Consider the following 14,325-nt stretch of genomic DNA (forward strand, 5'->3'; position numbering starts at 1 on the left):
TGTCTTTAATGATTTGAATATAAGCATTATTAACTCCTTTCTTTTCAAGAACTCTCCATAGCACTTCTCTTGGAACTTTATCGTATGCTTTTTCTAAATCAATAAATATCATATGTAGATCCTCCTTATTTTCTCTATATTTCTCTATCAAACCTCTTAGTAAATGTATGGCTTCCATAGTCGACCTACCCGGCATGAATCCAAATTGATTTTGAGAAACATTAGTATTACGCCGCAACCTATGCTCCATAACAATAGCATGATTCCTATGACGAAAAAATTTACAAATCTTAAATTCACTGAATGAGCCAAAGATGAAACTGAAGAGTTCTTTAGTATAGCAAAATTGGCCTTGGAGAGAGCTTACCAAGGAGATCATTATGGAGTTCTCATGGATCATTAATTGTAGAAAAAAATCACATGAATGGCAACATCTCTACTAAAGTAGATAACTATCTATTTATTGCTTATCTTATGCATTGTGAAAATTGCAGGGCGTGCTATTGGGATTATCGAACACTGCTGGGGTGCTTGCTGGCGTCTTTGGCACTGCTGTAACTGGTTATATTCTGCAACATGGCAAGTTTCCCTTACCATGATACTAACAATGTTTTGACAGTTATTAAATTTTGCTAATCACAGATTTCCATCCTCCCTTTGAGTTGTGTTTAATTGAACATTTTCAACTAACAGGTTCATGGGATGATGTCTTTAAGGTAGCCGTTGGCTTATATCTTGTGGGTACAGTGGTCTGGAACTTGTTTTCGACTGGTGAGAAAGTAATTGATTAGCAAGAACAAAAAAGGCAATGCAGTTTTCAAGCGATTCTGGAGTGAAAAATATAGTTATGAATATAAATTATCAATGAATAAGCGTTACCACGACGGAGCTGAGTTGCAACGAAGAGCAAATTCATATTTGAGCCAAAATGCATCATAAGTTTAGCTTTGGGACAAGACTGGATCTTAACATTGTTGATGTATTAAATCCAGTCATGGAAAATATAAGGTAATAATCTAATATTTTTCTCACCTTCTGAGTTATATTTTCTCTAGCTTCCTGCAATTTTAACAGTTGAAGGTGTTGTAGAAGACCACAGTTAGCTAAGCACCGCTTAAACTTTGCCAGGAAATGTTAAATGTAATTCATGCTTCAGTTCACCACATGTAAATTGATCTCTGTATTAATTGAGGTTCTCATTTTGCTCCACAAATTATTTAATTCCAGGTAGTTATAGTTGCTTGTAATTCTACAAACGTGCAAATTATGGCTTCTTCTTTCTCAGTCTATAGAGGTTGTTCGATCTTTCTTTGAGCAATGTAAAACTGCAATGATGCTGAAGTTTGGTATGTTATGTTATTTTCTAGGAGGCTAACTTTTGCAAATTTAATCACACAACAATAACATCAAGTCTTTGTCCCACTACGTGGGGTCGACTACATGGATCCTTTTTCTCCATTGTGTTCTCTTAAAAGTCAAATTCTCGTTTAAATCTAATAAAAAAAAATCATTTCTAATATTTTCTAACCAAATCTTTTTAAGTCTACCTCTACCTTTCTTAATATAAGTCAAATCTAATAGCTCTACTTTCCTAACTGAGTCACCGGAAGGCCGTCGTTTTATATGACCAAACCATCTAAGGCGACTCTCTCTAATCTTATCTTCCACTAGAGCTACTCCAACCTTTTCACTATATGCTCATTTTGTATCTTGTCTCTAAGGGTAAAGCCACTCATCCACCTGAGTATTCTCATCTTTGCAACACTTAACTTAGTATTATGCTTCTCTTTTAATGGCTAATATTCTGCACTGTAAAGCATTGCAGGTTTCATCACCATCTTATAGAATTTTCCCTTTAAGTTTGAGGGAGACTTTTCTATCACACATCAACCATCCAATTTGAATTCTACTGATAATATCCCCATCTATTTCACCATCACTCTGAACAATAGATCCAACCTATCTAAAACATGTACTATTATTAAGGACTTGATCGCCCAAAGTCACAATCCCTCCACTAGGTCCATTACTACTAAAATTATACTCCATATATTCAGTTTTTGATCTACTCAAGTGAAAATATTTAGACTCAAAGGTTGTCCTCCATAATTCAAGTTTACCTTCAACTCCCTCTCTAGTCTTATCTAGGGACCAAAAAAAAAAAAAAAAAAGCTGTTGAAAAATGAAGGGTGGTTTGGCCAATATGAGTGATAGTTTGAAACCCATTTGGAAGGTGTATCAAGGGAGCAAAAAGAGGACTATTAGCGGTAAGCAAACGTGTATTGATTGTTGTATATTTTTTATATGTAGAATCAAAATAACAGTAGAAGTATTTGAGATGATAGAAAAATCTCAAGTGATGAAGTAGTTTGAGATTTATATGAATTAAAGATAGCCTGCAGATCAATCTTAGAAAGAGCCACCATGGAGGATGTGGAGAAGCATCATTGTTGGTGGAGGCAGTAATAACGATCATAAGGACCTTACAACTTCATTTTATATTGGGATCATATTGCCTGTGGTAATGCTGATGTTGAGTTTATCAACATAGATGATCATGTTGTAGATTTATTCACAAAGTCACTCATTCAGGGTCATTTTTGTAACTTAGGCTTAGATTCTGCTTTGTAATTCATGTGCTGATTTTATGATTTCATTCTCTTTATAGGCTTAATTCACAAAAAATTCTTGAATTCAAAAATTTTGTACTAGAAAGCTGCTTTAGAAAGCAATAAGAAAGATGTCCCAAACGAAGCTTTAGTTTATAATGAGTTTATAAGTATCTCAAAAATCCTATTTTACAACATATAAATTTAGGCAACTTGTGCTTATGGAATAATATAAAATGCCAGCCATTACTAGGCAGAACTGTAGGTTAATGTCTCTATTGCTTCACTTGTCATGCAAGGAAAATGAGGTGGTGGTTTGCATATGCTTAATATATTCATTTGTTTTGTAACTACTAAGTGCTTAATGCTATAAAATACTTGTACAATAGATCATTTCTTACCCATCAAAAGAAAAATATTTTCTGTTTCAAAGGTGTTCTTGCTATATTACAAAACTTGTGCTTGGTCTTTCTAATTTTCTTTTCTTGCATACCATTCTCTTGTTTATGTTTACTTTAATTTTGTTGCGACTGGTATTCAATCACTTCGCACGCTTACAAAATCGGTGCCAACTTGCAAAAAAAAAAAAAAAACTTTCTTAGAGTCTCCTATCGGCTTGGATGTGCTATATAAGGGTGTATATGAGACAAGTTGACTTAGAGTTAACCCTCGCTTGAGCACGAGCTTATGCTCATGAGTAGATATATTATTTGTTATGAAAGAGAGAAGATGATCTGAATTCAATAAGTTGTTGTAATAAAATGATGAAAAAAATGAGAAATAATAATAAATTAGTTGTTTTAAGAGGGGGATATATTTCATAATTGTATTTAATAACTTGGTACTTAATCCTTAGAATTTTAATATATTTTAAATATATTTAACTATTGATATTAACTTTCTTTTTAAACTAGTTGTTTCATTAGCCCATGTTCATCCAATTTAGCTAGATATATTTATTAAGTGAGTCAACCCACGAGTTGAGTTGACTCAGTTGCACCTATGGTGTCGTATATTTTTAGTGTTTGACCAAATGTAATTCAGACATGTATTAGATGAAAAATAAGTATAATGATATCTATAAGATTGTCCATTATTCACTTGGATAGAACTACATAACGGGTCGAACATTTCATTATTGTCTTCATCATGGTTAGAGATTTTACACTAGAGTCTTTAAAGATTCTATTTGTTTAAGGTTTCGTTTGGGATAACTTTTTTATTGTTTTTTGAAACAGCTTTGTAAAAATTTTGTACTAAAAAACTGTTTTAAGAAGCAGTAAAAAAGCTGTCCCTAACGAAACCTAAGGCTTCATTTTTGAACGACTTTCTTACTATTTTGTAAAGCTGTTTTTTAGTATAGAAATTTCTTCTCATGGAGAAGCTATTGAGAGATCTCAAAGCATATTCATCTGTATATACATTGTATTTATTTCTCAAAATTTCTTAGTAGTGTATATAATTTTTTGGAAATTAAATATAGATGTTTATATAGATATTTTGAATTCTAGAAATATTTAAGTTGTTTATTTCTGATAAATGAAGTTAGATAACTTTGATATTGTTTATTAAAAGATAAAAGAATAATTTTTTTCAATTTAAATTCTGGGATATTACATGAGCTATGAGATAATCTTAATAAAAACTTCCAAATTTATTACGACTATGGATATTGTCAATATAAATTTCTTATATGCTTCCAAATTTCATATTTATATTTGTCTCATATACACGTTAATTTTTTTTTTTAAATTATTTTTTTGGTCGGATTTTCGTGTCGTGTCAAATATTGACACCCTACACGTTATAATCCTTTGATTTGGGCCTTTATTAATTAATCCCCAATAATCAGCATTAATTATATCATTCATCGCCGGCTCTTTCTCAAGACAGCACTGCGCGTTTATAGATTCTCTTATATCAGAATTTTATTAAACATCGTTAGGATCTCTTATTGAATTTTTTTTTTAATTAAAATTGATATATCATCAAAAAATTATCTTGATAGGGCATGTATCTCGAGGCAAAATCAAGTTGGAAACTTCTAAAATTAAAATTGGGACCATCCGGATCATCAACTGACGCCCGAACTTTCATCAAATCACCGATTGATGCTAGACTTTTGCTCGACCAAACATCATTTGACCTTCATCTGACCTCCGTTTGTCATTAGATTTCTACCAGACGGTTGATTATTGTAATCTGATTGCTTTCAAGGACGATTTAGGCAACTGTAATATACTCAAACATTAGTGAAATCGTTTCAACTGAGCGTGACCCCGTTGTTTTTTTCTCATTTTTTGGGTTTTCGCGTAAAAAATCTTATGTTCTTTGTTTGTGTGTTGTATATTTATACAACGGTGAAACATAAAATTATGACTCTATTGCCGCTTATATTCTAGCCCGCAATAATAATGATGTCTTAATCAAGTATTAATCATGTAAAAACTAAGTTTATTAGAGAGTAATTAAGGACTTCTCATATTGTAAAATAAAAAATAAAAAATTAAAATTAAAAGGACTTCTCATGTAGTCCTTATCCATCGTTTTGCGTTATTTTCAACACAGCTGCATCCGCAGCTTAAACCTTTCTTGCTCCAACTCAATGTCTAATTACCACTTAAAAATTCATTAAGGACAAAGATTAAGGCTTCCTTTGGGACAGCTTTTTTACTACTTCTTGAAGCATCATTTTAGTACAAAAATTAATTTTTTTAACTAGAAAGCTACTTCAAAAAGCAGTAAAAAAGTCGTCCCAAACGAAACCGAAGTTACAAAGCTTAAGCTTCTTTTGTGATATCTTTCTTATTGTTTTGCTTTTCAAATTGCAATTATAATTTTTATTTGATCATAATTTTAAAGCTTTTTCATCAGCTTAAAAAAAAAATATTTTTTCACCATAACAGTTTTATAAAGCAGTAAAAAAATGGTCCCACATGACAACTTTCTTACTGCTTTCTAAAGTAATTTTTTAGTAAAAAATTTCTAATTCAAGAATTTTTTATGCTAATTTTTTTTTTTAAAAAAAAATAAGAAATTTATCACAAACGAAGCCTTAAATCTTGGAACAATTATTAGGTCAAGTCACCTGACGTAGCTCTACATCCGGACGCTAATAACATGTTGTCACGTGTTCTTATTCTTTACCGCATGGCCCGACGACCTGACTCAGACCCGGACCTGGTATTGCTATGTATTGGCTGATTTGTGCAGACCGGGATATTGCTAGGTATTGCTCGGCAATAACGAGAAATACCATTTTATCAAGATTAATACCTAGCAATACCGAGCAATTCCCCGGTTTTGCTAGTTATTGCTCGGTATTGCTAGGTATTGCTCAGTATTACTCGGTATTGATCTTGAAAGGGTGGACCGGGATATTGCTAGGTATTGCTCGGCAATAACGAGAAATACCATTTTATCAAGATTAATACCTAGCAATACCGAGCAATTCCCCGGTTTTGCTAGTTATTGCTCGGTATTGCTAGGTATTGCTCAGTATTACTCGGTATTGGTCTTGAAAGAGTGGTATTTCTCGTTATTTCCAAGTAGTACCTAGCAATATCGAGCAATACCGAGCAATACCTAACAATACACGAACATAGCAATACCGGGTTCCGGTCCGGGTCGCGTCGTCAGGCCGCACGATAAAGAGTAAGAGCACGTGGCGACATGTTATTAACGTCAGAATGTAAAACTACGTCAGGTGTCCTGACCAAATAAAAGTTCTAAATCTTGCCACGAAGGCCTTTGAAGCTGCAAATAAGAGCAAAATTATAGTCAGCAATGAGGAGAAATCCTGAGGCATTTTTCTCTATCTTCACACGGTAGGACTTATTCTTGCCTTTTTTTTTTTTCTAATGGTTATCAACCAGACCAGCTCATTTATCAGAATTAATTAATGATAAAAGTGAGAAATCCAGGTCTGGAAATACTGTTAGTTGTTCATGTTTTGTTGCATACGTGTGAAAGAAAATTATTATTATTATTATTATTATTATTGAAGTTTAATTTACATGGAATTATTAAAATGAAAACATGCCTTGCAGATATGTGAACATTGTCATCACATATTTTTATTATTTGAAAATAGGGAGAAGAAAGATATACTGAATTGACATTATAATACATAAATATTCAAGGGCGTACGTATCTCTGCTCAGGAGAAAAAAGAAAAAATCGAAAGATACAAAAATAAGAAAAAAAGAAGAGATTTTAGCAAGAAAATCAAGGTACATTACTACTCTACCAGCATAATTCTATGGCCATCTCTAACCTTACCTTGTAATTTAATTTCTAACATTGAGTGTTCTGTAAAAAGAAAATTTTGTGTAACCTTAGGTTCAATCCTTTTGTAGTATGCAAGCCGGAAAACACTTGCAGACAGCAGACCTAGAGTTAAAGGACGGTTTGCGAAGATTGACCAGTCAGAACATATGGTGGAAAGAGCTTCCACTAGCAATCAGGAGTGCAATAATGTTGAGGTGAATATCATTTTAAATTTATTTTATTGCATAATTCTATGAAAATAATATTATTATTATTGAATAATGTTATAAATAGAGACTTTTATAATTATATTTTTTCATATGAATAAAAGTTTTTTTTTTTTCATAAGAAAATTAACTATGATGCATCCTTCCACTTGCAGGCTGCGATTAACAATGGAGATTTGTTCGAGTCCTTTAATTTTCTTGATCGATCTAATTACAATAACATCTTGGAGCCAGGATATGACCCCTTACCTTTCTATTTTTCGATGGTTAATTCATTTAAGAACTGACATTTTATCAGGTTATTCAGTAGAAAGGAATAGTTCAATATGTATAGAAGAAATATTTAGATATTTCTTTTTCTCTTTTAATTTTATAATGAATGGTTGTAAAATTTTTTTGGAGAATTTTAGGAAATAAATGATTGATGTTTTAGAATCAAATTTGCTATGTAAATTGAGAATTGTTGTTAGATGAAATAAAAAGATTGACTTATGAAAAAGTTTTCATATTTATAAAAATTTATTTTTCTTTTTCTCATAATTAAATGAACATTAATAGTTACATGTGTACAAATGTTATTAGAAAAAGAGATCCATAAATGCCTGTTGAAACATTCACAACGAATTTCAATAAGGCCAAACGGCTTTTGACTCTTTCCATTGCTTAAAAAAAATATATAAATAAATTATTTAAAAAAATTGTCCCAAAACTATTTTTGTAAAAAAAAATTATTATTATTATTATTATTATTATTGAAGTTTAATTTACATGGAATTATTAAAATGAAAACATGCCTTGCAGATATGTGAACATTGTCATCACATATTTTTATTATTTGAAAATAGGGAGAAGAAAGATATACTGAATTGACATTATAATACATAAATATATATATAAAGTAATTATGTAAATTATAGAAATATTAAATGAATTTATGTAATTATAAATTTATTTTAGGTGCTTGTAAAATAAGAAATATATTTAAGTTTAATGAATGTCTTAAGCTTAGTTGAAAAATAAATAATTGAATGAGAGCTTTTAAGTTGAGAAAATTGATTCTTTTGTAATTAAACAAGAAAGAACTTTTATTTAAAAATTATAGGAAAATAAAATGGAGTAAGAATAATAAAATTAATGTTAAAAAGCTATTAAGTTATTTAAGGAATAAAAAAAGTTTTTTTTTTTAATTATTATAGTTTAATTGGGCATGTAAACATTGTCTCGGGAGATATTATTACATTCGGAGTCTGGACACAGAGAATTGTTCGGTTTTGTGGCTATGAATAGTAAAAGCGCAGGGATTAGCAGTAAAAGCGCAGTGATGAACAGTAATAATCTATCGTGTATGTCTTGGTGCGTTTCAAGTGTGTCAAGTAAGTGTCTTCGATATAATATATCATTACTACAAAATTTCAGTGTATCATAGCTCGAGTTATGTATATATCATGAAATCTTATGGTATGATATTAATAGATTTTTCATCATATTTTTTCAAATCACTACCGCACTATTGTTTGATTATCAAGTTTCTTAGTTGAAAAATAAATAATTGAATGAGAGCTTTTAAGTTGAGAAAATTGATTCTTTTGTAATTAAACAAGAAAGAACTTTTATTTAAAAATTATAGGAAAATAAAATGGAGTAAGAACAATAAAATTAATGTTAAAAAGCTATTAAGTTATTTAAGGAATAAATAAAGTTTTTTTTTTAAATTATTATAGTTTAATTGGGCATGTAAACATTGTCTCGGGAGATATTATTTCATTCGGAGTCTAGACACAGAGAATTATTCGGTTTTGTGATTGTGAATAGTAAAAACACAGGGATTAGGGTTTAGCAGTAAAAACGTAGTGATGAACAGTAATTATGTTTTTTCTGTTCACAATGGGAGAACTGAACGGTCCTCTATGTCCAAACTCCCCATGTAATAATCTATCGTGCCTGTCTTGGTGCGTTCCAAGTGTGTCAAGTAAGTGTCTTTGATATAATATATTATTACTACAAAATTTCAGTGTATCATAGATCGAGTTATGTATATATCATGAAATCTTATGGTATGGTATTAATAGATTTTTCATCATATTTTTTCAAATCACTACCGCACTATTGTTTGATTATCAAGTTTTTAGTGTTTTTAATAAATTCATGTGAATTGGGTCATGCACACATCTTGAGGCAAATTTAAATTGAAAACTTTCGAAATTAATTCCGAGACCATCCATCCAAACTTTGATTTCAGCAAACTCATAGTCAAACTGAACATCTTGAATAGATGAACCCAATGACACTAAATTCAATCCAATACGAGCCCAAATGGGTCAAAATCGAGGATCCGAAGCGTATTTAAAAGTTTCAAAGCATAAATTGGATGACCAAATGACTTCAAAATGTGACATGCTTATAGTCGAATTGAGCGGCTCAATGATATGAAACCAACGAGCCCAAGATCGTTTAATTTTGACATCATTAAAATACTCAAATGCTCAATAAATAATCCATGATTAAGAGAATCAATATCGGTCATCCATTTGAAACACTTCCAACTTACCTTTGATCTTCTCTCTATTTGGTAGCCATGCCACTCGCCAAAAACTACCCCCATTCTTCACAAAAGGGGAGGAAATAAGGAAGGGAGAAGGAGATGAAGATGAAAGAGAAATATGAGATCTCTCTTGTCACCATGCTCCTCGACCACAGCCCATTGCTTGACTTCTTTCATACCTCTGTCCGACATAGAACTTCCATCCATTGTCGAACTTCCGTTTGTTGCTGACTTCCATCCATCGTTGAACTTCCACATGTCGTCGGACTTCCGCCTATCGCCAGACTTCTGTCCATTACCGGACCACCGTCCATCATCGGACTTCCGCATGTCGTCGGACTTCCACTCGTAACTGAAATTCCTCCCATCGTCGAACTTCCACCCTATCACCACCTGTCGCTGGGCTTCTCCAGTTGCCTGATTGACACCCGACCACTAGCCGTCATCGGACTTCTGCCCGACCAACGATCATCACCAAACTTGTGCCTGATCACCAACAAAAGTTGGAATTTAGCCCAATTCTTTGATCTATTATAATTTCACCATTTCTAAATTAAAAGACAGACCAATATTTGTAAAATTTTCAAGTACTAGTGGAATCATTTGAATTGGGTCAGGTTCCATGATTTTTCCCTTTTTTAGGTTTCCACATTAAAAAGTTATTGTGTTAAATATACATACAACGCTAAGGCTCATTGTTCTCTCACTCTCTTGCCACGTATATTCTAGCTCGCAACCAGAACAATTTTTTTTTTTGGTGCTTTTTATTTCAGTTCCTGTAATAGTCTTCAACTGCTATACTACAATACAGATTTATTGCAAGTAGTTTTCATGGTTTTGTACATAACTTTGTTACAATACAGACTTAATTGTTAGACTTGGAGAGGGAGGGTGGTTGTATTTTCCTTGAAAGAGAATTTGGTTGATTTTGGTGGTTTCTCAATTATCTTTTGGAAAACAAGAATTGATTGTGAAATTCTATGCAAGGGTTCTTAGGTATGGATGTATATTGGGTTGGACCATACTATATTAAAAAACTTGTGTTTGGTCTTTCTAATTTTCTTTTCTTGAATACCATTCTTTTGTTTATCTTTACTTTAATTTTGTTGTGACGGGTATTCAATCACTTCGCACGCTTACAAAATTGATGCCAAGTTGCAAAAAAAAAAAAAAAAAACTTTCTTACCAGAGCTCTGCATTGGGTACCCATACCCACACCCACGCATGTACCAACCCATACCCAATGGGTATGGGTGGGTATGGGTACACCCATAGCCTTGTGGGTGGGTATGGGTGGGAACTAAATATTGAGGGATAAATCGATTTACATTAATAATCACAGTAGATCTTATTTATACTAATGCAATCATCACTACGTATTGTGCAGCACTTAACCACGCTAGAGTACGATAAATTTTGATATGCGATTTGAAAGTTTGCCATCATAAAAAATGACAACAAGCCTCAAGGCCATCACTCCGTGGCAGACTGCGTTCAAAAAACATGAAAAGTGGGTGTGTATAGGTGGGTATGAAATCCCAGAAATCACCAAGGGTGGGTGTGGGTGGGCGAAGCCTGTGCGATGAAAAAAATATGACCACATTTAGGACTTTGCTCTTACTATTTTGTAAAGCTGTTTTTTTGTATAGAAATTTATTGAAAGTAGGAAAAAATAATGATCAAAAGCTGTCGTAAATGAATCTTAAATTAAGAGTTTGACTTTCTAAATTGATCACTATCCTAAAATTTTCAATGTCCATTGACTTTTTCCTACTTGTTTTTTTATAAATCTTGTTTGTCACGCGTGGTTTGTGCATGGGGGTGATTAGGCATATGACCCAGTTAAAATTATTACAAATAACCCCCGATAATTTAGAGAAATATTCCAATGTTTCCCTTTGCATGGAAGAAGCCCAATTTCACTCTATAAATACCATTATACCTATAAATAAAGGGATATCTTCTCCATGTTCATAGTTTGATCCTCAGAAACCCTAATTGTCAAGAAAGTAGCTTTTCTTCTCATGGAGAAGCTATTGAGAGATTAAACGCCCATCAACTTTCCTCTATTTCTATTCTTCTTTTGTTGAATTATTCCTTGTATTACTCAAACATTTATTAAATAATTAGCATCAAATCATTGATATACGAATCTTGATGTCATTAAATATACTTTAAGACGAGTGTAATAATAGTAATCGCATGTCTCTTGCACTTATCTTAAAGCATGTATATATATATATATATTCATTTCTCAAAATTTCTTAGTAGTGTATATAATTTTTTGGAAAATAAATATTGAATTCTAGAATTATTTAAGTTATTTATATCTCATAAATGAAATTAGATAGCTCTGATGTTATTTATTAAAAGATAAAAGAATAATTTTTTTCAAATTAGATTATGAGATATTACATGAGCTATAAGATAATGTTAATAGAAACTTTTAAATTTATTACGACTATGGATATTTTCAATACAAATTTCTTATATGCTTCAAAATTTCATATTTATATTTGTCTCACATACACGTTATAATCCTTGATTTGGACCTTCATTAATTAATCCCCCAATAATCAACATTAATTATATCATTCCTCGCCAGCTCTCGTTTATAGATTCTCTTATATCAGAATTATATTAAACATCATTAGGATCTCTTGTTGAAATATTTCTTTTATTAATTAAAATTAAAATTGATATATCATCAAAAAATTATCTTGATTGGACATGAATCTCGAGACAAAATCAAGTTTAAAACTTACGAAATTAGAATTGGGACCATTTGGATTACCGACTGACGCCTGAATTTCTGCTCAACCAAACAACGTGATCTCAATTTGTTATTAGATTTCACTCAAACGGTTGATTACTGTAATATGATCGCCCTCAAGGACGATTTAATCAACTGTAATTTACTCAAACACTAGTGGAATCGTTTCAACTGTACATGACCTCATAGATTTTCTCTCTTTTTTTATTTTTCTCGTAAAAAAATTTGTGTTTGTTAGTTTGTGTGCTCAATATTCGTACAAAATTGAAGCATAAACTTATGACTCCACCGCCACATATATTATAGCCAGCAATTAATCAAGTATTAATCATGTAAAAACTAATAGATTAGAGAGTAATTAAAGACTTCTCATGTTGTCCCTATCCATCGTTTTGCGTTATTTTCAACACAGCTGCATCCGCGCAGCTTCAACCTTTCTTGCTCCAGCTCATTGTCTAATCACCCCTTAAAAATTCATTAGTGACAAAGATTAAGTTATTACACAGCTTAAGCTTCTTTTGAGACGTCTTTCTTATTATTTTACTTTTCAAATTACAACCATAATTTTTATTTGATCATAATTTTAAAGCTTTTTACATCAACTTTTTAAAAAATTACTTTCAGCTTTATAAAGTAGTCAAAACCGGTTTTTAAAACAGTTTTTTAATAAAAATTTATAGTTCGAAAATTTTTATGCTAAAAAATTACTTTTAAAAATAATAAGAAAAACATCTCAAACGAAACCTTAAATCTTGCCACGAAGGTCTTTGAAGCTGCAAATAAGAGCAAAATTATAGTAAACAATGAGGAGAAATCCTGAGGCATTTTTCTCTATTTTCAAACGCTAGAAGGACTTATTCTTTTTTTCAATTTTTTTTTTCCTTAATGGTTTTCAACCAGACCAGCTCATTTATCCCAATTAATTAATGATAAAAGTGAGAAATCCTCGTCTGGAAATACTGTTAGTTGTTCATGTTTTATTGCATACGTGTGATAGAAAATTATTATTCTTATTATTTTTGAAGTTTACATGGAATTATTAAAATGAAAACATGCCTTGCATATATGGGAACATTGTCATGGCATATTTTTATTATTAAAAATAGAGAGAAGAAAGATATATTGAATTGGCATTAATATATATATATATATATTGCGAGCTAGAATATACGCGGTGATAGAATTTTAATCGTTCGTCTTAGCGTTATACGAATATCCAGCTCACACACAGAGAACATAAGATTTTTTACATTGAATGAAAGGGGAAAAACCACGAGGCCTAGCCGAGTTGAAAATATTTCACTAGAACTTGAGTTAGTTATAATGGCCTGACTCGCCTCTGAAGACGATCAGATTACAAGTAGCAATTGTACAATGGAAGTATGGGTGTCGAGTAATGATCTGGCAGGACTTCGGGCCTCAGATGATGATCAGGCAGAACTCCGAGCCTTAGATGATGGTCTGGTAAAGATGAGAGTCTTCGACAATGGCCTGGCAAAGATGAGAGCTTCAGGTGAAGGTTTGGCGGAACGTAGGGCGTTCGACGAAGGTGAGGGCCTCAGGTGGTGGTCCGACGAAGCACAGGACGTCAGGTGATGGTCCGGTGGAGTGACGGCGTTAGGCGGTGATCCGGTGGAGTATATGATGTTAGGTGGTGGTCTAGAAAAGCACAGGATGTCAGGCGATGGTCCGGCAGAGCGACGACGTTAGGTGGTGGTCCGGTGGAGGACAGGACGTTAGGTGGTAGTCCGGTGGAGTGACGGCGTTAGACGGTGGTCCGGTGGAGCATAGGGCGTTAGCTGGTGGTCCGACGGAGTGATGGCGTTAAACGGTGGCTCGGTGGAGCACAGGGCGTCAGGTGGTGGTCCGGCGGAGCGACGACGTTAGACGGTGGTCCGGTGGAGG

At 32.6% G+C, this 14,325-nt stretch overlaps 1 protein-coding gene across 1 annotated transcript in view; it reads left to right on the forward strand.

The window, feature by feature from the left end:
* The window catches only part of LOC110103335 (sodium-dependent phosphate transport protein 1, chloroplastic), a 39,175-nt gene extending 37,870 nt beyond the window's left edge, over positions 1-1,305 (forward strand). Inside the window, exons 10-11 of the mRNA XM_020832005.2 lie at positions 495-579; positions 694-1,305. Of these exons, the coding sequence (XP_020687664.1) occupies positions 495-579; positions 694-791 (183 nt within the window). The 3' untranslated portion in view covers positions 792-1,305. The remainder of the gene's footprint in view (positions 1-494; positions 580-693) is intronic.
* Positions 1,306-14,325: the final 13,020 nt, after the last annotated feature.

This window comes from Dendrobium catenatum, unplaced genomic scaffold (assembly GCF_001605985.2).
Source record: "Dendrobium catenatum unplaced genomic scaffold, ASM160598v2 fragScaff_scaffold_266, whole genome shotgun sequence".
NCBI lineage: Eukaryota > Viridiplantae > Streptophyta > Magnoliopsida > Asparagales > Orchidaceae > Dendrobium > Dendrobium catenatum.